Source organism: Artemia sp. Qi Xiang Cuo, chromosome 13 (assembly GCF_049724085.1).
Source record: "Artemia sp. Qi Xiang Cuo chromosome 13, ASM4972408v1, whole genome shotgun sequence".
NCBI classification, from domain to species: Eukaryota; Metazoa; Arthropoda; class Branchiopoda; order Anostraca; family Artemiidae; genus Artemia; species Artemia sp. Qi Xiang Cuo.
The window spans coordinates 9,592,944-9,616,336 of record NC_142806.1 but is presented as its reverse complement, the minus strand read 5'-3'; the positions used below and the strand labels follow the sequence as shown (position 1 = coordinate 9,616,336).

General features: G+C 36.8%; 1 protein-coding gene across 1 annotated transcript in view; it reads left to right on the top strand.

Moving 5' to 3' along the window:
* The first annotated feature begins 305 nt into the window (after positions 1–305).
* Positions 306–23,393, top strand: part of SREBP (Sterol regulatory element binding protein) — an 89,069-nt gene continuing 65,981 nt past the window's right edge. Inside the window, exons 1-3 of the mRNA XM_089098627.1 lie at positions 306–374; positions 2,739–3,244; positions 21,252–21,381. Of these exons, the coding sequence (XP_088954753.1) occupies positions 350–374; positions 2,739–3,244; positions 21,252–21,381 (661 nt within the window). The 5' untranslated portion in view covers positions 306–349. The remainder of the gene's footprint in view (positions 375–2,738; positions 3,245–21,251; positions 21,382–23,393) is intronic.

Below are 23,393 nucleotides of genomic sequence, written 5' to 3'. Positions count from 1 at the left end.
TTCGAGGAAAACTAGGAGTGAAATTCCATCAAGATGTAGAGATGATGGAACAGAGTATCAGGCTACAAGGGTTACTTTCGATTGTATTTTTGATATGATATGTAGGGTGATATATAGATATATAGGGAAATCATATGAATTACTTTGTTTGCAGTAATTTAGTGTTTCAGGTTTAGAAAATTCAAAGTAGAGAAAGAATTAAAATCAAATTTCAATCACTGTATTTACTACCTCCTTTCTAAATTTAATCTGTATGTTATCTATAGCCTGCATATGGTTTTCATGCTTTTTCATCCTTTTATTTTAGGTATTTTTCTTGAGCTGAATATCTACTGTTTAGAAAAAAATAATGGAAGCTGATGAAAGTTTAGACGGTAAGGTTATTTTACTTTGTTTTTCCATTTAATGTTTCACGAGATTAGTAGCCATATCTTTACCATAATTTGTCATTACCTTATAGCAAACTTGCTAGCATTAAAACCTTGTATCATAGAAATTTGAATTATTTCTGTAAAATAAGCTTAAGCCATGGAAATAGTAGTAGATTACAGAAATTATGAAAACTATCACTACAAAAAAATAAACAAAAACAATGATGCTAGAGAAGATAGAGGGGGCAAAATGCCTGCAAAGTGGGAAGAGCAAAGAGGGAGATGCAAAGTGGAAAGAGGAAGGAGGCAAAATGCCTGGAAAGTGGGCCTAAGAAGAGGCAGGAAAGCCATCTCATTGGCTAGTTGATAATGAAAGGAAGAGACAAATATAGAATAAAACTATTCATTGATGGTGCCTATAGCCTATGCTAAGTGATAACAGGACAAAAATGACTAATGTGGTTTATTTAATTAACGATTAAATGGTTCGTCTAATTAAATACTAAAATATTTAGTAAAATTATTTAATAGGCTGCTATGGAATTTACGAGATCCGAGCATTTTAAGTGATCCAGGAAATGTCCCAAATTGAAACATAGTAAGTACATGTTTGACACAGGATGTTTGATTTCCATTAAAGTTGGTATTTAAGGGTTTATAAGATCTTAAATTTGTGTTTTAGCCACATTCTTGACTGCTTACCCACCCACAACTGAGTCAGGAAAGCTCCTTCTGGTTACTTAATACTAAAGCAAGAAACAGATCAGATCTAAGCATTGAAAGAACCGGCCTGTTTGCTACTACTACTGCTGAAAACTAATCACAACACCAAGCCGCCTAAGAATAGGGGTGTGGACATTCCTTCACCCCAATAGGATTCCTAATTCCTATTTCCTTGAAGTCCCTTCTTAATGACCCCTTTGGATGCCAAATGAGGAGCTTCTTCTTTTTGTTTGGTCCTGGATGGATTGTGCTGTGAATGTTGTCATACTGCCTATGTTTTAAATCAAAATATCTTAAAGCTGTATTAAATGATTAAAAAAAACAGGTTTTTTCAGCTTAAAGTGAGGAGCAGCATTAAAACTGAACACCAACAGAAATTATTATGTATATGAGAGGGTTCGCCCCCTCGTCAATACCTCGCTCTTTGCGCTAAAGCTCGAATTTTGTTCCAATTATTTAAGAATGACCCCTGAATCACAAAGGTCGTTTAATTAGGATAAATAGCTCTTTCGAAAGTACTAAGATAACTGTAGCGTAAAGAGCGAGCTATTGACAAGAGGACGAGCCCCTCATATACGTAGCAATTTCTGTTCGTTTTAAGTTTCAATGTTGCTCCTTAGTTTCAGTTGAAAAAACATGCTTTTTTAATTCAATTTCTGACCTTTTTGTAAATAATGCCTGGAAATCCACCTTCATGGAAAAATTCTCTTCCCCCACGAATAATTCCTGCATGGGAAGGTCCTCCCCCGACCCCCCCCCCACCACCAAAAAAATCCCTCCTGAGAACGTCTGTATACTTCCCAATAAACAATACTGTATGTAAACAATGGGAAAAGTTCATAACTTGCAGCCCTTCCCCCGAGGACTGTCTGGATCAAGTCATCGTCAAAGACATAGTTATGAGATTTTTCGACTATGTCGACTCCTCCATTTTTTTGTAACTTAAAAAGGGCACTAGAAATTTTGATTTCCATTTGAATGAGCCCTCTCGTGATATTATAGGACCACTGGGTCGATACGATCACTCCTGGAAAAAAAAACAAATAAAGACGCATATCTGATCTTTCTTCTGGCAAAAAAAATACAAAATTCCACATTTTTGCAGATAGGGGCTAGAAACCTTTACAGTAGGGTTCTCTGATGCGCTGAATCTGATGGTGTGATTTTCGTTAAGATTCTATGACTTTCAAGGGGTGTTTTTCTCTTTTTTATACTTTTGATGGGTTATACTAAACTTGATGAAACTTATCTATTTGAAGTCAGCATAAAATCCGATTCTTTTGACGTATCTATTGGTATCAAAAAGTCCTAGCATCAGCCAGTCCTGGTTGAACTTCTCTAAAGTAAGGATGCTAGGAATGTTTCACAAAGATTTTAGTTTTAATGATCATATTTGAATGTGAGTTTCTTTTCTATTTTTGTCATTTGCTTTGCCGAGGACTGCCCTTGGATATAGGTTCAAAATATTCATTCAAAGTTCGCATTCCACGGTCTTTAAGAAAATGTGTCCCTACTATTCCACTTAGATTGTAGTTTATGATGGAAAGGCAGTGTGGACTTCATCGCTATTTAGGTTTGATTGAATAGTAGAAATATCTAATTTATACCTTGGATGCTCATTGATTTTCGTTTTTTATCTTCTAGAGTTGCTACAAACCTGCAACCCCAATGACTTGCTGTTCTCTGACTCTAAGCTGCTGTGTGATGCAGGAGAATTTCCCGAACTCCTAGATTTGGGTGCAATTGATTTTGACGATTGTTTAAACAATTCATTGTCAACAGATATCACTGATGATAATGAGAAACAACTTGAGGCCTTTGATAAACCAACAATAAATTTTTGTGACAATGTTTGTAGCTCAGCTGTGAGCTATCATAATGAATGTGATGAGCCCTATACAAAAGATCCCTATGTGAAAGTAACAAAGCAGACAGGTGTGTTCGTAAGGGGACATCAAAGAAGTACTTCAGCTGGATATATTAGTGTAATCAAATCTAATGAACTGTTAAAACCGCGGAATGTGCAAGCTGTTGTGCACCAACCTGTTGGAGAAGGTCTACAACCCAAGACAGAAAGAAAATTGACACAGATTACCTCAAACAATACAAAACAGTTGCAAGATATTACTCCAAGAACTGAAAGGAAACAAGTCAGTGTTTTTTGTTTTGCTTTTCTAAACATCCGAACTGTATTCTTACGATTTGATCAACAATGGAAGATTAGTGAGAGTATTGTAGATAAGGTTTGGGCGCTACCTTAGTCTTGGTTTTAGAGATTGGATTTGGTAGAGCTTAAATAACCCAATAAGGGAATGGAGCCTTAACCTTTAATTTTCGCGAAAGGAAGCCCTAAATGTTTCCCCCTCAAAGGTTGTAAAATCTACAAATATTGAAGAAAAAAGTATCCAAGCAACTGTTTTCCTTTATTGAAGAAAAAAGTATCCAAGCAACTGTTATACTGTTGATTTTCCTTTAGGTGAATTTTACGGCCCAAGTGTGAGGTTTCGGTGGGGGGGGGGAGAAAACTTTGCAAAATTCAAAATAGCAGTACAGGTCTGGGGGACCCTTAAGCTCTTAAATGAATTACTGTGATTAAGGTAAGGTGATTATACAGGTCTTGAAAATAACCAAATCATATCCCTTGTTTGCCAAACTTCTATGGTTATGCTCAAATGATTAAATAATTTACTTTCTAAAGCCGCGCGCATTGTTGTACATGATTAGAGAGACGTTTTTTTTTCACATAGCTAAGAATATATAAGAAAATGTTTGGTTGTCAAGCAGTAATCAGCCAGCCTATGTGCAGGTCATAGCACACCAACTGTTCTGCTAAAATTTATGTATTTAACATTTGCTTAAAAATAATCTATTTACATAGTTTGGGGGGGGCTTCTCAAGTTGGTGTGAGGGGGATAGAGGTAGATAAGTGGCTGAAATTATGATTTAAGCCTCTTTCTTGTAAGTAGTGGGTTCAGAAGATCTTGTTTACCATTTCTAGTGGAAATCAAACTTCACGTAATAATCGTAGGTCACAACCATAAATGATGTAAAAAGTACTTCACCACTAATGTAAAAGATATTGTGAAATAAACGTTCCATTAGGCAAAGGTAATTTCAGCCTAAGGAAGCCGCCCATACATACTACCAAAAGGTACAACTAGGCCTATAGATTGAGTATAGATACGAGTGTAGATTAGGATGAAGAACAGGTCTATACAACAAAAACTAGCTGTTAAACGGCCCCACAATATATGTGTCGCCACATATCGAACACGATATATGTGTTCACAATAATACATGGGAAATATGTATCTAGGAACAACATGGGATATATGTGTTCACAATAATACATGGGAAATATGTATCTAGCATATTTGAAATAGTACAATCATACTATGATCTTACTATGTCTTACTGATTACTATAATTTCTTACTATATTACGATCTATGTTATGATTATTATATACTTACTATACTATGATCTTACTGATTTTTAATGAATAATGTTTAGTCATTTAGTACAATTTTAGGAAAGAAGCTTTAGCAAATGTATTATCCTTGTATGGTATACCAGACAAATAGATTAAAGTGATTAGTGCTATATACAAGGATAACACTGCTGCCAGTTCAGGTGGGAAATGAGACTAGCAGCTGGTCTCGTATTAAATCAGGGGTTAAGGAGGGTTGTGTTCTATCCCCCTTTATATGGACTATTTTGATGGATTTTGTCTTAAGAAGCACAGGAAAGACAATGAGAGACCACAAAATCGAATGGGGAGGAACAACTCCTATGGACTTAGATTATGCTGATGATTTAAGCATCTTAGATGAAAGTGTCAGCAAAATGAATGAACTTCTAGACAGATTGCCCAAGATTGTCCTTTTTGGCCAACCGTCTAGGGCTAAACGAAAAGCAGCTCATCCACGGTTGGGATGGGAGGATGTCATAAAGAATGTTTTAAGGGGATCGAGGACTTCCTGGGAGGGCGTGAATAGGGAGCCTTTCAATAGATTGGGATGAAGGAGGAGCATGCGTGGCTTGCTTCAGGTGGCTTGGTGCTGCGGTGAGTTGTTAGTAGTAGTAGTTGTAGCATTTAGGATAATTCCTAAATAAATATCAATCTTCATGAGTTGAAATATGTACAACCTGTGTCCATGCAAAGTTGGTTACGGGGGGGGGGGGGAGGAGGTCCCTGTTGCCTGACTATGGGCTATCATATCATGCAAATCAAACAATATTTATGAGACGTGTCCTCAATGTCTCTTGGTTTTGGACAGTGACACTTTGGTCCTAATGACTTTTAATATCACCATCTAATCTTTTAGAATAGTTCCCTAAATAATCCCGTAATGGTCGTGAGTCTTAAGGCGTACAGCATGTTTATGTGTGAATTCGTTGGTGGGGATTTAGGCCTACCATTAGCTTCCATTGGCCATTTCATTCTATAATTTCAATGGGTGGTCTCTACTGAGTTCTCCAACTCTGGGGTAATTTATCTGTGTATCAATCTTCATATATGTGTAGCAGGCCTTGCCCTACTCGGGTAGAGGCTGGGGTACTTGTCCCTTGCAGTTGGCCTTCGTTTTTCTTGAGTTGCCACAACTTGAACTGATTAGCACGTGGGGATACTTATACGTATTAATTGACTTAGCCTGCAATATCTTGTTATTTTTTTAATGAAATTGTAAAGTTATAGTTCCTTATTAAAACAAATAAAAATATGTATGTTATTGTGATTTTACGAAATTGAAAATATTAATCTCAAACTTAAATATAAACATATGGCACCATCGCCCATAAATGCATGTGCCTATCTATTGCTTTTAATAGACTGCTAATTTCTTTTGTTTTTTAAGCGACATTTTTATATTATAATTTCTTATTAAAATACGTGAAAGTTTTTATTTGATTCTCATTTTTCGAGGTTTGAGCATCTCAATCTCAAATGCAAATATCAGCATCCTCAAATACTGGAAGTGCAGCAAAATTCTCTAATATCTTGACACTCCAAGTACGAAAATCTCTAACATCATCAGAAAACAAGTAGGTTTATAATAAAAGCTAATAAAAAGGACTGACTCCTCTAGGGCTTTATTTTTATTATTATTATTAACAGTTTTTTCTTTTGTAAAACCAGCCTTAAAATAACCATTTACGAGTTTTTAAAAGCGCAAAAATAAAAAAGGAAGATTCCAATATCCTGTTGTATCATAGCCTTTTTTATACAAAAATAAGATATTTTGTATTTGTTGATTACTCTCTTGTACAGCTCGGTTGTCAATATAACAAATTTTACGGTCTTCTTGCGAGGACGGGGTACCTCAAAGAATCTCCATGTCTCGTTCATTCTCTACTGAATTAATTACTTATCTGAATTATTAATTAATTATTACTGAATTATTAGTTACTTATGAATTAATTATCATCTGAATTAATTACTAGAGATCTGAATTAATTATCTACTTTCCCGAAAATCTTTGAAAATCCATTTAACTTCTTGCGTTTTGTGCAGGAGATAGAAACATTCTGTTTTATTGAAACTTAAATCATTAGAAAGTTTTTTTTTCAATTGAGTAGAGGTGAGTTTTCTTCTTAAAGTTCACGAAAGGACAGTCCCTCAAAATGTAGTAAGGATAATCAGGGACTTAGGAAGAGGAAAGAAATGTCCAGGTCTATGAGCCCCGGCATGCTGGAGTTTCTGTAGTTTTTCCGTCAGTATCTTATATTTTCTGTATTGTTCACCTTAAGATGAAACCCCGTGTACTTGCCTAGTCACAGTTACAGAAATTTCTACCTACCGTATGCCAAAAACAGCTCCAAAGTGTGGTCAGATACAACAGAAAGTCCATTTAGCAAAAAATACATTATGGCAAAATTTAAAAAGATATTACTCTAACCTCATTTAGAGTAAAGAGAGCCTTCTTAACTAAGTAGAGGACTTAAAATAAATGTTATAGCACTCAATATAATTAATTCAAAATAACTCATCCAGCTCAAATTAATAATCAGGCATGGAAAAAGTTCCAAAGCTGTCTGTAGCAGAATTTGACAGAGTTTCAAAAGCTGCCAATTTACTAGGCCATGAAAACTGTCAAATACCATTAATAAAGTAATACAGCATTGGACTATTACATTCCTTACCGGTGGTACTAATCTCTGTTTCATGGCCCTTCAGCCAGGAAGTGCAATGGGGGGTTAGGAGCCAAGTAGCACTGCTACTAAGCTACCCTACTTTTTCCGCGTCGGTTAACAATATACTTAATGCTGAATGTCAAAGTTGCAACTGCACTTCCTTGAGTAAAAATATAGGATAAAGTTCCTCTGGAGCCGTTACTAGCGCAAAGGGGGTCGACTAGACGTTGCAGTTCTTGGGGCTTTTTTTTACTAAGACAAATAGAAACCTTGTCGCCCAAACCTGGCTGCAGAGGGCGTCGATCCCAGGGCTCCGTGTTGCCAAGCAGAACTTTAATCTACTCCTCTGCCAGCGGGTTACTTCCTTGAGTAATTAATTTGAAAAACTTACCCGAAGAAAAAAAAATCTAAGGAACAAATTACAACTTTAAACGGACAGAAACAAAAGCCATAATACTAAGTCAAGCTTAAGACAAAGATACAAAATTATGGATTTAATAGATGAAACCCAAAACGAACAATTTATTGAAATGTATAATCAATCAGAAAATAAACAGAAACTCCTACGAATGTAAGTTGGACTACCCATTTGGACCTTCTAAAAGCTCGAGTGTCATTTGCGCTTTACTGAAAACAATTTATATTTCAATATATATTGTTTTCACTCCGCTGCAATTTGGACCTAATCAGGCCAAAATTGTCGTTTGTTGGCACAAAATCATAACGATCGGCACGTTGCTGTGTTGGGGTTATTTTATTACTTTAAATGCCTCGAGAACTTTCAATTTATGGTCAAATTCACCCTCTCTCAACATTCTGTGAACCCCAATCTAATAAGATGACCCAGGGGTAGTAAAAAACAGTAAGTAATTCGTATTTCGCTCTTGGTATTTAACTTTTTTTTTTTGAGGCTTCAAATTTCCGCTCCACGGTCCCCGAACTTGTGAAATTTTATAGTGAAGCTTTTTCCAAGATTATATCCCGCTCAAGGGTGTTTCCCCTCTTTATAAAATTAAATAAAAAAAGATTTTTTTAACTGAAAGTAAGGAGCGACATTAAAACTTAAAACGAACAGAAATTATTCCGTATATGAAAGGGGCTTTCCCCTCCTCAATACCTCGCTCTTTACACTATAATTTTTTTATTGTTTTAAAAAAAAAAGTTGTGTGACGGATTCAAACTTTAGCGTAAAGAGCGAGGTATTGAGGAGGGGACAGCCCCTTTCAAATACGGAATAATTTCTGTTCGTTTCAAGTTTTAATGGCGCTCCTTACTTTCAGTTACAAAAAAACATGTTTTTTTATTTTATTTCTAAGCGCTCTTGAATTAATGCAGCTTTGATTTTTGCTGAACGTAAATGAATAATTAAATCGATATTTGCATATTAACTCCACTTTTGTTTTGGCTAAATGGCTTTCTCGAAATTTTGTTCTGACGTAACTTACGAATTAACTTACGTAACGAACTTCAATATTCGTATATTTTATTACGTATATCAGGGAGATTGCCCCCTAGTCGATACCTTGCTATTTACGCTAAAGTTCGAATTTTGTTCGAATCACAAACCCCTGAATCACAAAGGCCGGTTAATTAGAATAGATAGCTCTTTTGAAACTACTAAAAAAAAACTTTAGCGAAAAGGGGACTGTTTGATTATTACGTATATGAAAGGGCTAATTTTGGCTCACCGTACATGAATAATTAAAAAAAATTTGCATTTAATTTATTTTTATATGGTTAAATGGCCTTCTCGAAACTTGTTTGATTTTATTTACGAACGTTTTTATTAGTAATAAATATACGTAATTTATGAATTAACTTACATAACGAACTTTTCTATATTCATAGATTTTTAATACGTATATTAGGGGGTTCGCCTCCTAGTCAATACCTTGCTGTTTAAGCTAAAGTTTGAATTTTTTTTCCAATTCTTTAAAAATGACCCTTAATCACAATCAGTTGAAAAACTTGTTGTTTTTTTTATTTAATTTCTGATCGTTTTTTTTTTAATAATGCTGGGAAATCCAGTGCCCCCTTCATAGCAATGTCCCTTCCCCCATAAAAACTTCCTTCATAGAAAGATCCTCCCATATAACCTCCGACCCCCCCCCCCATACCATAAAAAATCCCCCCTGAAAACGTCTGTATACTTCCCAATAACCAATAATATATGTTAACATTGGGTAAAGTTCATAACTTTCAGCCCTCCCCCCGAGGACTTCAGGGGATTAAGTCATCCTTAAAGACATTGTTATCATATTTTCGACCATGCTGAACAAAATGGCTATCTCAAAATTTTGATCGGGTGACTTTTGGATAAAGATGAGCGTGGGAGGGGGCCTTGTTGTCCTCCATTTTTTTGGTCACTTGAAATAGTCCAGGACTTTTAGCTCAAAAAAGTGTCGAACCCGGATAAAATTGCAATATAAACGAAAATGGTACCAACATAATCAGAAAAAAATTCTGTAAAACATACTAAAAGTCCCCATAAATCCGCGTGGGGCGAGTAGCCGAAAAACAGGGGAAAAGGGGGAAATGCGGGGGGAAATGGGAAAAATGCCAAACATGCCCAGAAAATAGTTTAAAGTGAATTTTCTGAGGTTTTCACATACGCTGATTACGAAATTGACATCTAAAATGCAGTATAGAAAAAGATTACTACGGAAAACGGGGGAACAGGGGAAAGAGGGGAGAAAAGAGAAGAATACAGGGTAGGGGTAGAAAGCGGTTTGAAAGATATTTTCTGGGGTATTCCTATCTGCTGATTACGAAATTGAGAACTAAAATGATATAAAATAATTGATTAACATAAAACGGGGAAATGGTTGGGGAGGGAGGGGAAAAAGGGAAATATACAGGGTAGGGGTAGAAAGCATGTGGAAATGTTTACAAATGTTAATACAGGAGATCTATAGAGTTTCGGCTACCCCATAGGTCCGGAAAAGGCAAAAAAAAAACTCGAGAAAGAAATACGGAAAGAAACTGAAATTACTTTATTCCGTATTCCTCGCCGTTATCAACAAGCGCGTGGGTTCGTCAACATAATCCTGTTCTAATTCGACATTCAGTAAGAGAAGCAAGGTAGACTAGTCACCGCGGAGTTCCAGTGCCGACGACAAAACCTATCCTGACGGAATGACATCTAGCTGATCCAATAGTCCCCAGTCTGCGTGGATGCTTACACATGTGACATGGTAGCAGGATAAATCAAGGTACGACGAGATTTTTTTGTTAAGTCAAGCATAATTTTGCGCCAGTACTCGCTTCAGTGAATGATCTAATGCAGAAACTGACGGGCCTAGAGTACAGTTCTAGTGAACAGCACGTTACTGCAACCGCAGCACGAATAAAGAGAGATACTAAGGATCTACTGACGTTTCTTGAATTCCTTCTAGAGAACTGTCCTTTCACTAGTTCCACAGAGCTTAGAAGTATAGGTTCCGGGCTGATTGTCCAAAAAGGCGTCAATGCAGAGGATGCTAAAGCTGTAGGTGAGCTGATCCTCCAGCGCATGGATGGCCAATCTGTCGAAATTTTTTCATTCAGGAAGAAAGACAAAGTTGTTAAACTGGCATCCGATGGGAACATAAGGATAGATGGCGAGATTTTGCATATCGACCCTGCACTGCTTTTTCAACGTCTTTCGACTGCTGCCCATACATCTGAAAATGACATGGCAGAAACTCTATGTTACGAACTGTGCAGTTATCCGCCCGCTTTGTTTGAGAATTCTGGCATAATGCGTCAGCCAGACAAACTTGCACTAGCGAAAACAATATGGAAAGAAGCGAAAACGAACTCGATTCACCACCTGCCAGTGTCAGATCGTGTCACTGTAGTTGACGGAGGTTGGCTGCTTCGGCAAGTACCTTGGAAGATTGGTGATACTTATGATTCAATCTGTGACAGCTATGTTAGTTTCGTTACTCGACGCTGTACCTCCCCTATTGTTGTCTTCGATGGATACAGCGCTGGTCCAACCACGAAAGATGCTACTTACAACCGACGGTATAAGGGAAGCCAGCATCAAGTGATCGATTTCAGTTTAGGGATGAAGCTCCAGAAAAAGAAGAAATAGTTTTTTAACAACTCTGAGAACAAACAGTGAATTACAAGCTATATCGTGGGAAAACTTAGAGCCAAAGGATTTGAAGTCGTCCATGCGAAAGACGATGCTGACTATCTAATCGTGAAGACTGCCGTAACGAAAGCAGAAAACTCTGAAACAATAGTTCTTGGCAACGACACTGACCTTCTGATTCTACTCTTGTATCACCTCCCGCCTAATACAAAAACACTTTACTTCGAATCGTCAACGAACGCAAAAGAAGCGATAACACGGTTCTGGTGCCTCAACGAAGTTAAAAAAAAAATGGGAGAAGTATCCAGGCTACTTCTGGTAGGGCACGCACTCTTGGGATGTGACACGACCTCACGAGTTTTCGGACTTGGAAAGCAAGTTGTGCTACCTCTTTTGAAGAAGAGCGAAATGTTCAGAAAAAAATGCGAAGTGTTTCTGGATGAATCACCGTCTAAAGATGAAATTGTGAAAGCGGGTGAATATCTTCTCCTCAGCTTGTATAAAGCACGACCAAACGAAGATCTCGCTAAGCTGCGACATCGAATTTTCTTGGAAAAAGTTTCTTCGTCAAATACTACGGCGTTTGTTAAGCCTGAAAGGCTTCCGCCAACCGAAGCTGCAGCTTCATTCCACTCCCAGCGAGTGCGCCTCCAGGTATCCCGTTGGAAAGGGGAACCAACTGACCTCGACCCGGCTGACTGGGGTTGGGTCCTCAGAGACCATAAATACTCAACTGTGATGACCGATTTGTTGCCCGCACCTCAGACTCTTTTGAGTGTCGTGATGTGCAACTGTAAGACAGGCTGCGATAACTCGCGATGCAGCTGCAAGAAAAATGGATTAGTGTGTACGTTCGCGTGCGGAGAATGTCAGGGTATCAACTGTTTGAACAGGGACAACGAGATTGTCGAAGACGAGGAGCTCGACTAGTGACATCAATGCTGTGTTTTTCAAGTCAACTCTACTGCCTTAAAAAGTGCAGATTTTACCCATAGTTACTGAAGTTCTTTTTTTAGTTTTTTATTCAACGATATTGCCTTCGAAAGTACAAATTTTACCTATAATAGCTGAAGTTTTATACTGTGATCACTGCCAAGCGGTTGTTTTCTTTATGTTCAGTAATTCAAATGGTTGTAAGAAATGTCTGTGATTCAAGAAAGTAAAAGTTTGATACTTAAGTGAGTTATTTTGTCCATAGGTCAACTTATTAGCCATTAGCAGCTGGCTCAGGAGTCAGGCTTCCCTTCCCCTTTTCCGTTATTTCCTCCAGTTTTGTTCGGTTTTCATGGTTCTCGTTTTATTTCCTTCATTTTAGGTGTCAGTTTCGTGATCAGCAGATAGGAAAACCCCAGAAAGCACATTTCAAACTGATTTCTACCCCTGACTTCAATTGTCCCTTTTCTTCCCCCCTTTCCCCCTTTTCCCCCGTTATGGTGAAGCTCATGTTCTTTATTTCATTTTAGATGTCAGTTTCGGGATCAGCAGATAGAAAGACCCCAGGAAACATATTTCAAAGTGCTTTCTACCCCTACCCTGTATTTTTAAATTTTTTCCCCTCGCCCCCCGGGTCCCCCCGGTTTCCGGAGTAGTTTTCTTGTATTCTGAATTTTAGATGTCAGTTTCGTGATCAGCGTATGTGAAAGCCCCAGAAAACTCACTTTGAACTATTTTCTGGGCTTGTTCGGCATTTTTCCCAATTTCCCCCGCATTTCCCCCTTTTCCCATGTTTTTCGGGTACTCGCCCCACTCGGATTTATGGGGACTTTTAGTATGTTGTACAAAATTTTTTCTGATCATTTTGGTACCATTTTCGTTTATATTGCAATTTTGTCCGGGTCAAACCCTAAAAGTCCTGGACTAAAAAGGGCACTAGAACTTTTAATTGCTGTTCCAATGAGCCCTCCCGCGATATCCTAGGACCATTGGGTCAATACGATCACCCCTGGAAAAAAAACAACAAATAAACACGCATCCGTGATCTTTCTTCTGGCAAAAAATGCAAAATTCCACATTTTTGTAGATAGGTGCTTGAAACCTCTACAGTAGGGTCCTCTTATACGCTGAACATGACGGTGTTATCTTCATTAAGGTTTTATAACTTTTAGGGGGTCTTTCCTTTTTTTTCTAAAATCAGCCAAATTTTCTCAGACAAGTAACTTTTGATGGGTAAGACTAAACTTCATGAAACTTGTGATATTTAAAATCAGCACTAAAATCTGATTCTTTTGATGTATCTATTGGTATCAAAATTCCGTATTTTAGAGTTTCGGTTACCATTGAGCCGGGTCGCTCCTTACTTACAGTTCGTTACCACGAACTGTTTGATTAAGTTAAAAAGCAAGTTTTTTCTAACTGAAATTAAGAAGCAACATTAAAACTCAAACCAACAAAAATTATTTTGTATTTGAAGGGGTTGCCCCCTCCTTGTCCCCCTCCTATTCTTTGCGCTAAAGCTTTTAGCACTATTAAAACACCTTCCTATTCTAATTAAACGGCCCTTGTGTTTCAGGAGTCTTTCTTAAAATATTCAGACAATCAGTCAAATTTTAGCGTACACATCAAGGTATTGAAGAGGGGGCAACCCCTTCATATACGGTTCATTTTGAGTTTGAATGCTGCTCCTTACTTTCAGTTAAAACAAAAAATGTTCTTCATTACATTTAATTTCTGATCGTTTTTCAAATAATGCCGGTAGATCTGGCCCACTCTCCATGAAAAATCCCCCTCCCCTCACGGGAAACTTCTCCTTGGATATTTCCTCCCTCGTTGAACACACCCCTCCGTAAAAATTTCTGGAGAGTTTTCATCCTCGCTGAAAATTCCCCTTCCCCGTAAAATGTATTGCAGACGATTCAGCCTGAAAAATTCTCCTTGGCATACTTTCATTTGAAACAGGTGAAGTTTCTAATCATGTTATCGATCACTCCGGAAATTCCCACGTCCATGGAAATTTTTTCCCGGAAATGCGAACATTCTAAAAAAAAAACCTCAAGGATGCAAATTCGAGTTGGCAAAGAGAAAGAAAGACAAATAAAAAGAATTTCCTATAGGAATTTCGTCAAATCCCCGCAGTGTAAAATTTTCCCTGGAAAATTGACCTCTCGCCCCGGAAATTTCCCTTCCCAAGCACAAAATTCCCTTTAAAGACATATTTATCGGATCTTTTAACTATGCTGAACAAAATGACTATCAAAATTGTGATCATAAAACTTTGGGGAAAGGGGAGCATCGGAGAGGGGTTACGCTGAATCTGGTGGTGTGATTTTCATTAAGATTCCTTGACCTTTAGGTGGTGTTTCCCCCCCCCCCCACCCCCTCTTTCAATAATCATGCAAATTTTCTCAGGTTCGTAACTTTTGATGAGTAAAACTAAACTTTATGTATCTTGTATATTCGGAATGAGCTTAATACGCTGATTCTTTTGATGTATCTATTGATATCCAAATTCTGGTTTTTAGACTTGTGGTTACTATTGAGCCGAGTCGCTCCTTACTTACAGTTCGTTACCACGAACTGTTTGGTTCTGCAAATATTTTTATGCTAATAACTTTTAGTGGGTTAATTTAGATTTAGTAAATTTTTGATTATTTGGAATCAGCATAAGAAAAAATTGTTTCGATAATTATATTATTTTCTCATTTGTGTGTTGTCACGAGATCGAATGGGCTGAATTCGCATTATCGAGTCATTAAACAAACAAGAAAAAACTAGCCAGTAAAATAGGGCTGTTTAGGAAAAAAAAACTTTCAAAATGTCAAGGAGATCGTAAAAACTGACCGAAGTGTCAAAAACCATTAATACTCGCAGGATTAGAAGAGGATTAGAAATACGAGTACAAAATTTAGTTTTGTCTCTTGACTAAAAAATACAGGATAAAATTAAAGGCGAGAGAGAGAGAGAGAGAGAGAGAGAGAGAGAGAGAGAGAGAGAGAGAGAGAGAGAGAGAGAGAGAGAGAGAGAGAGAGAGAGAGAGAGAAAGAAAGAAGGCTCAAAATTTACGAAGTAACATTAAAAAACTGGAAGGTAAATTGAGGGTAGAGGGCAGGAGATTCACTTATTTAACATGTCAACTAAATATGGGACGAAAGTTCTTGTGTATTTTTCAATGGAAAACTTTATTGGTGTAAAGATGAGGTTTCTGTTTAGACGAAACAAGGGAGGCAAGGTCAGAGGGAAAAATTGCCTAAGGAAAAAGGAATTTCTTCATGGAAGGCATTGTTTGTGAAACGCAAGGAAATCGGTTTTGGTTTCCATTCGTAAGGGTCTGTATTTACTTACCGTTCGTTACCATCAATGGTTTAATATTATTGCCAGGAAAAAAATAAATCTCGGTATCATTCCCCAAAATCTATTTGAATAGTTGTCAATGACCTTTATTAACAGAAAGCCCACAGAAAATATCTTGGGTGGATATACATATCTACACGCACGGGGTCAAAAGAGTAATACTAAACTGAAGGACTATGCTAAATGGATGATAAGTTGACATTTGGGCTTGAAATATACCCCTATTTGAAGTATCGGTCCCCCTCACTGTCTGAAAATACCTCTTGGAAAGGCATCTGAAAAAAGGAGGATATTTGTTATTTTTGGTATGTCTAAGAGGTCAAGTTTTAAAAATAAACAGAATATTACCAACAAATTAAATTTCATAAAAAACTAACAGGTACAAGTGGTACTTAGTTGATAACGATATAGATACTATTTATGTATGATGTGAATGAGCATCATGGTAATGTGTTATTGTTTCATAATGCATAGTAATACATACTAATAAAAACGGAAGTTAGGTAACTCAATTAAAATTTCTGAATATCCCACAGCAAAAACCTGTTCTATTTAGCAAAATTTTATACTTTTTTTTATAAATGGACATTTTTACTACTTATAGTGTTCTGTCGGGGAATCGTGATTGTGTGATTGTTTTTTATGCGGTAAAGAGGTCATACCTGATTTTTTTTTTTTTTTAAATGGAGGGATGACAGGAGTTAAAAAGGAGGACATGTGTTCCAACAGGAGGGTGCCTGATAACCCTGTCCTCACTTAGAAAAAGATTCTGATGGATTTTCCTCTCGGTTTGAATGACGGGCTCGAGGGGTATATAACCTTGGTATTTATGCCAAAGGGTCTAATCTGTGCGTCTTAAGTTTTGTGCGTCTTATGTTTTGTACGTGTGTGCGTGTTTTGTTTTTTGCGTCTTATGTTCTGTGCATCTTATGTTTTGTGCGTATGTGCGTCTTATGTTTTCTAGTAGTATTAAATTTGCGTGTGACAAATTTTGTTCTTTGACACTCTGAATTAGTATTGGCCATTATCTTCGTTGCAAATGAAGATTCTTTTTGCCAAATGTTATCAAATGTGCGTGTCAGTCAGTTCAACCCAAAAATAATGCTTGGTTTTTCGTTATAGGCGGGATCTGCGAATCATGCTATCTACGAATTGTGATTATATGCTTGTATAAGTGCATGGTATATTTGAGCATGTCAGTGTCTGTCAGATGAGAACCTGTCACTCAAACATCATTCAACTTCAACCACATATATTAACTAAAAAACCAGTTAGAAGGAAATTCACCTGAATAAGCTTTAATTGAAAAGTTGGTCTGCTTTTGTAAACGTAAGCGTATTTTCTGTCAGACCAATTAGCAATTCTTCTTTAACTTTTTATTGAATTACTGATAGTTTTAGAGGTATTTACTTCCCTACAATCAATACTTTTGGAAATGTGACGAGGAGTTTCCCATTCGCCGCCATCTAGCGTACACCCTGGATTTTCATTTCCATCGCTACGCCTGGTACACTCGCGCCACACATAGCGCGTGTCACCTGATGTAGGCCTAATCGATTTCTATAAGTGGGTGACTTCCTAGGGCAAGAGTTGCCCTAGTCTCTGAATGTAAACACGTGCTGAAACTTAATAAAGAGCCAATGATAACTATGTAATTTTTGAAGCTATCGTCTTTATAAGTGTAGTTAAAATTATTCACTATATATTAAGACATTTTAGCAGAATTTCTTGACTTCACGTAGCATGTCCCGTATAATAATCCCGTTTAAACTTCATCTACCATAACTTCATTAGGTATAATACGGAAAAGAAACAAAAAATGCATTTATTTCTGTAAAAATGGGATTTTACTTGTCTTATCGAAAGAAGTTTATAAAAAGCATAAGATGTGAGTAGTATCTTACAAGTGAACCTTTTAAAAGCTCTCTACAGAGGTAAGGTGTCTTGCACAAGCCGAAAAAAAGACACCTTAGTTACATACTGGCTTAAAATAGGATTTTCTCAGATTGACGGGGGACAGGGTTTTCGATCATGATGTTTCTCCTAATTTATTTATTTGATTTATTTATTACCCGTCAAAAAAGGTACAAAAGACGGAGTATCACTAAAAAAGAAAAAACACACACAAAAACAAATTACAACACATTACACATAATCGAACAAATTACAAAGACGAGAAACAAAAACTCAATTATACACTAATGTATTTTTCACTAATGTATTTTTAAATTCATTTTCCTGTGATCTTTGAGAGTTCTCTAGATCTTTTTCAAAATTCCTCTATAAAAATTTTCTAAGTTTTAAGATAGACCTAAATAGTACTTACCCTGTCTTAATCAGCCTTAAATCACTGATTTTTTTTTCAAAGCGCGTTGCAAACTTTGGTTTCTATGGCATGTGTTTTACACTTTACTAGGTTGCAGCTATTGCTGAAGCCATGATCTGTTTTACCGTATGTTCATAGATACAGAGAGCCGATGTCCTTCGGTAGAACATGATGTTCCTTCAGGAGGGGGGTATGCATAACAGTTACATTTTAGGCCTTGATTGAACTTGATGATCTGGAAAACACACCGTTTTATGACTGCTTTAACAGTCTGAGAAAATGTTTTACCAGTGTGCCTGGACTTGCCACCACTAGCAGAATTAATTATTTTTCTTAACAAAATCTATCCAGTTTTCCAAGCAGCACTAGCCAAACTTCCAAATCAAAGGATAGATGTTGGCAGGTAAATACTAAGTCATGTTGGCCTGGTTAGACATGGTTGTGAACATCTCTTGATAAGTATCTATGGTAAAGCTTGTGACAAATGAAACTTCCTGATTCAGGTCTGGTTAGACATGGTTGTGAACATCTGTTGTAAGTATCTATGGTAAAGATTGTGACAAATGAATCTTCCGGATTCAGGTCTGGTTAGACATGGTTGTGAACATCTCTTGATAAGTATCTATGGTAAAGCTTGTGACAAATGAAACTTCCTGATTCAGGTCTGGTTAGACATGGTTGTGAACATCTGTTGTAAGTATCTATGGTAAAGATTGTGACAAATGAAACTTCCTGATTCACAGAATTTCTAGACACAATTTCTAAACTGTAAAACAGAGTGCTAGGTTGCAGGCACGCGCGCATAAGGATGGCTTCGTACCCGATTTCCCCTTGAAATCCCCATTTTTTTGGATTTCTGGGGATCCTTTGTTAAAATTATCAAATAAGATATTGGCACTTGTCTGTTAAACCGAACACACCAAATAAGTGAAGTTAGGTTAATTCTAATGAAATATACATAAACATGATGATAATATGATACTTAAGAAACAAAATTGTGAAAACTACGAAAAAGAATTGTGGAAAGCAGTCCACGCAGAATGCATTATATTAAATACCTAATTTAACCCTTAACCACCTCTATATATTAATATTTAGTAAAAATATACGTACATCGTAGTTTTCTCACTCAAAATAAGCAAATCATAACCCATCAAGGAAGGGAAACCAGTTTCTGTCAAATCTTACACAGCGTAATTCTTTGAGTGTGTTCCGTTTAACAGACAAGTACCAAGATCTTTTTGACTACCCCCTCCCCATAAAAATGCGATAGTGCCTGTTTGATTGCAATAGAAGTCTAGATTAACATGTTCTTGAACACCGCTTTACGGTCAGTCTGTTGTGTCAAAACTTCGGTTGAATGCATGAGAGCCCTGTCACTACAACTGAGAATTTTCTGGTTGCTTTGAAGCAATGCTGGTGTAAAGGGGTTCGGGTTTTTCTACTGGCAATATGACGACAAACAAAATCGTCTGCCGTCTTTTCTATTCGCATAGAAACGTTACTTTTTGGGGAAAAATTTTAAATTTTCAATGAAAACTTCCCAATTTTATTTTTGTCATCGCTACTGGAATATTTTATTGGCTTCGAAACTGAAGAATAATTTTTTCAAATGTGATGAAAATATAAAAAATAACTATTCAACAGATCTAGATATTACCAGTAGATTCAAATTAAATAAAAGGAAACAGGCATTGTCGTTCTATTTTAAGAACGAATCAATATTGTAAGTTTATTATTCTTTCAAAAGCCACTACCCAGTTGGCTTAAAATGTATTATAATAAGATGTTCGAAGTTCTTTCGAAAACGGTTCATTCGACTTGAATTTTTCTTCCAGCCTACTACTACTAACAACTCACCGCAGCACCAAGCCGCCTGAGGCCAACACAGCTACGCATGCTCCTCCTCCACCCCAATCTATTCAAAACCTCTCTCTTTATACCCTTCCAGGAAGATCTCGTTTCCCTTAAATCAATCTTTACGTCAACCTTCCACCCCAACCGTGGGCGACCTGCTTTCCGTTTAGTCCTTGACGGTTGGCCGAGAAGGAAAATCTTCGGCAATTGCCAGCCTACTATTAACAAAAATATGTAAATAAAATGGCAGTCGGCTGTTTTGTCCACATTTGGTGTCATCAGGATAGTATTGAATGGGTCCAGGCTTAAGTAGTCCAGACACATCTGGTAAGGTAAAGCCGCGTTTCCATTTGGAGTTTCAGGTTAGGCAAAGTAGAAAGTAAACGAGCCAATGAAACTGGGAAAAATGGTTTTCTCGCAGTTTCACTAGTAGAATTACTCTTCAGTTTTTCTGTAAAATGCCAAATGGAAACGTGATGAACCAAAAAGACGTTATAATGTTCCACATCCCGATTCCGCTTTGCTATGAGTTGAGTTTCTATTCGGCAGTCATATCTCCATATGCCCGCTGAAAGAAAAAGGCGTCTCCGCGTGGGCGAACATTTGGTCTGTTTCTGTTTTGAAGTAGACCATAAAATTCAGGTCTCCAGCCTGCTTAATTAGCAGCCTGAAAGCCCCAACAAGGGACAAGGCTCAAAAACTACATTTGTTTGCCAAATTTTTCAGACTGTTCGTGAAAGATCCTTCAGATCCGTATGGATAAGGGGATAACCCTACTAATTTAAAACCGTTTTTAAGATGAATAAAATCTTGTTTCTTATGCACTCGTCAAAATGTACTATGTATTCTGTTTTTGATAGGTGTTCAACGGAGTTTTTTTTTTCCAGAAGTAATCTCGGAGGATTTCAGAATATTTTGCGTTCAATCAGACATGCCAGCCGGAGTTCATCTAGCGACATTGCCCGGTCATTTTCGCTTGACGTAATTTACGATCTTTTGCTGGAACTTGGTTTATTGATAGAATATTTGGAATCCGGATGACCTGTACCATACTTTCTAATTCTCTTGAGTGTTAAATAGCTTCAGCGCCTTCTTTTTGTTCTAACTTCTTTGGGAAAAGGATTAGCAGTAACGTTTTGCAGACCTGTCAACGCTCTTTCAGGCGAAGAAAGGTTTTTGCAGTGTTTGGACTTACCATTAGTGAGGATGGAAAAATATTATAGTCGCCCCAAATAAATTTTCTCGTTTTCATGGAAAACCTATCCTATCCATTTTGTTTTCTTGTGAAAAAATTTCCAGTGCCTAAAAATGTGTTTAATAAAAATCCTTGATATTGGTCTTTTAGGGCAGTGTTGACCTCGTTCGAATTTTTCTTCGTTCTGGCAAGAGGTAGAAAAAAACACGGTTTTTTTTTGCGAAAATTAAGTCTGCTTTTATTTTAATTCATTCCCTAATTGGAATTACTTTCTTAGGCAATACCGTCTCCTCAACCCGTCTCTGTAGGAGGTGGAGTTCAGCCCATCAACATCCCAAGAGTGGTGGCGTACACATCCGCGTCAACTACTTCAGTAAGCCTGCCAACTACTACCATCGTGACTACCGGTAAGAAATTTTGTAACTATATAGTGCATATCTGACGCTTAATGGCTAGTGTGTTTTCTGATGTTGACCAGACAACACAGGCATTAGAACACAACAGAGATGTTCTCATTTATGCTATTTGTTTGCCAGGGTCTTTGGAGTTTTCTTTTATCATGAGGTACTCGATAGTTGTTTTTTTGCCGCTGGTCATTCAGTCAAATGTCTTAGAAAGTACTTATTGCCTAAAATTAATTAGATAAGAAAACTTATCATACTGATCTAGTTTAGTACAGTAACGTTGTTTTGGAAAGATTTCTAAAACGGAAATAAGGTCGTATTGTAGAATAATGGGCTGTGTTTACCGGTCCCTTTTTCTTAAGATTTTTATTTGTTTAGTATGTCTTTGGCTCATATAATGACTACCTAACTTTTGAAGGAACGTGGAAGGTCTTGTACTCGGTGTCTTCCTCCTATATAAGATCTTGCTAAACAAATCCCAAAAGTCATTCTGTTTGGTTTAAGTTTTAAATAAATGTGATTTTACATGAGTGATTGAAAGGGGATAAGATTTTTAGGAGGAAGGGGGTTTGGTGTTGTTCAGCCGCTCGGAAACTATTTGGGACGACATAATACGTGGGCCGAAGGCCTGAGCTACCAACCGTTGCATGCAATCAGTCTGTAACGACAAGAGATGAAATCAATCAAGGTCATGCTTTGTGTGACAGCAGTAATGATTACCTTGTCAGATTGTTCGGGATTTGTTGATTGCGATGCGTTTTTTTCGGAATTTGGTGAGTGTGGTTGATTGCGTGTCTGCGCGGAAGCAGCATTTTATTCTTTTGAAAATTTGAAAATAGCTTAACTTGATATTTCTTTCAAATTTTCAAATACAATGCAATAGTCAAACACTATCACTTTGCTCGAGAATAGACAGACTGTTATCAAATTCACAGTTTATTTTCTGAACCTATGAAAAATTGAAAACGAATTATAACAAACTGAAATTCAAAAAATGGCTGAAATAGATATTTACTCTAATTTTTCAAACGCCATGCAGCAGTAGGTGGAATTAACTTGCCCGAGTTTTTTTTTCAATATTATTTAGAACTTAAAATATATTATTACTTCTTTTTATATTAAGGTTTAACTCTTTGTTTAAATTTTGTTTCTTACATGTTGATTTGTTAATTTTATGATATAGCTTACGCCCTACCTAATGTTCTTCTTTTGTTTCTCCGACGCTCAACCCTAATGAAATATACCAAAGTAAGATAAAAATATAGTACTTTAGAAACAACTTTGGGCTACATATTTGCACCTTAGGGGGGTAAAGTGTACCTGGGCTACATGCCATATGTGTTAGGTATAATTATTATGCATATTATGTAGTAAGAATTGTTTTCTAACTTCACATTGTCCAAATACTTTACCCCCCCCCCCCTAATGTGCAAATATATAGTCCAAATTACATAATTTCCATCCATTCTGTCACTTCTCTTTGTCTTGTCTCACGGTAAGCTGAAAAAAAATTAACGAAAAAAATGGTTCTATAATGCGTCAATGAACGAACAACTTGAGCGGTAGGGCGTTTATCATACAAGTACCGTCGATTTTTGTAAATAAACTTATTCATTCAACTTCTAGTTGTTTTCAGCTTTACATGTTAATGTATAATTTGGTTTTGAAAAATTGCCCAATTGAAGAAAATTAACGCTAGTAGAACTAGGATTAATAGAATTTACTTTCATATTTAAGGTACTGGCTTCTAGTGCCACAGCTTTGAGTGATATAAGGGGATTACTTTTGATATTATTTATAATATATTATTTTTATACTTAATGATAAAAAAGTTATTTTTACGCTTCCACGGATGGAGAAAATTTTTTTTCATGGTTCTTATTAATTAACAAGAGTAGAAGTGGTCCCACGATGTCACTCTATAAAATGACGAAGAAAAAACAAGAGTTTTGGAATAAACTACTAATATATTCCAAATATAGGCAGAATGTACGCAAACCTCTTCTGTGTAAACC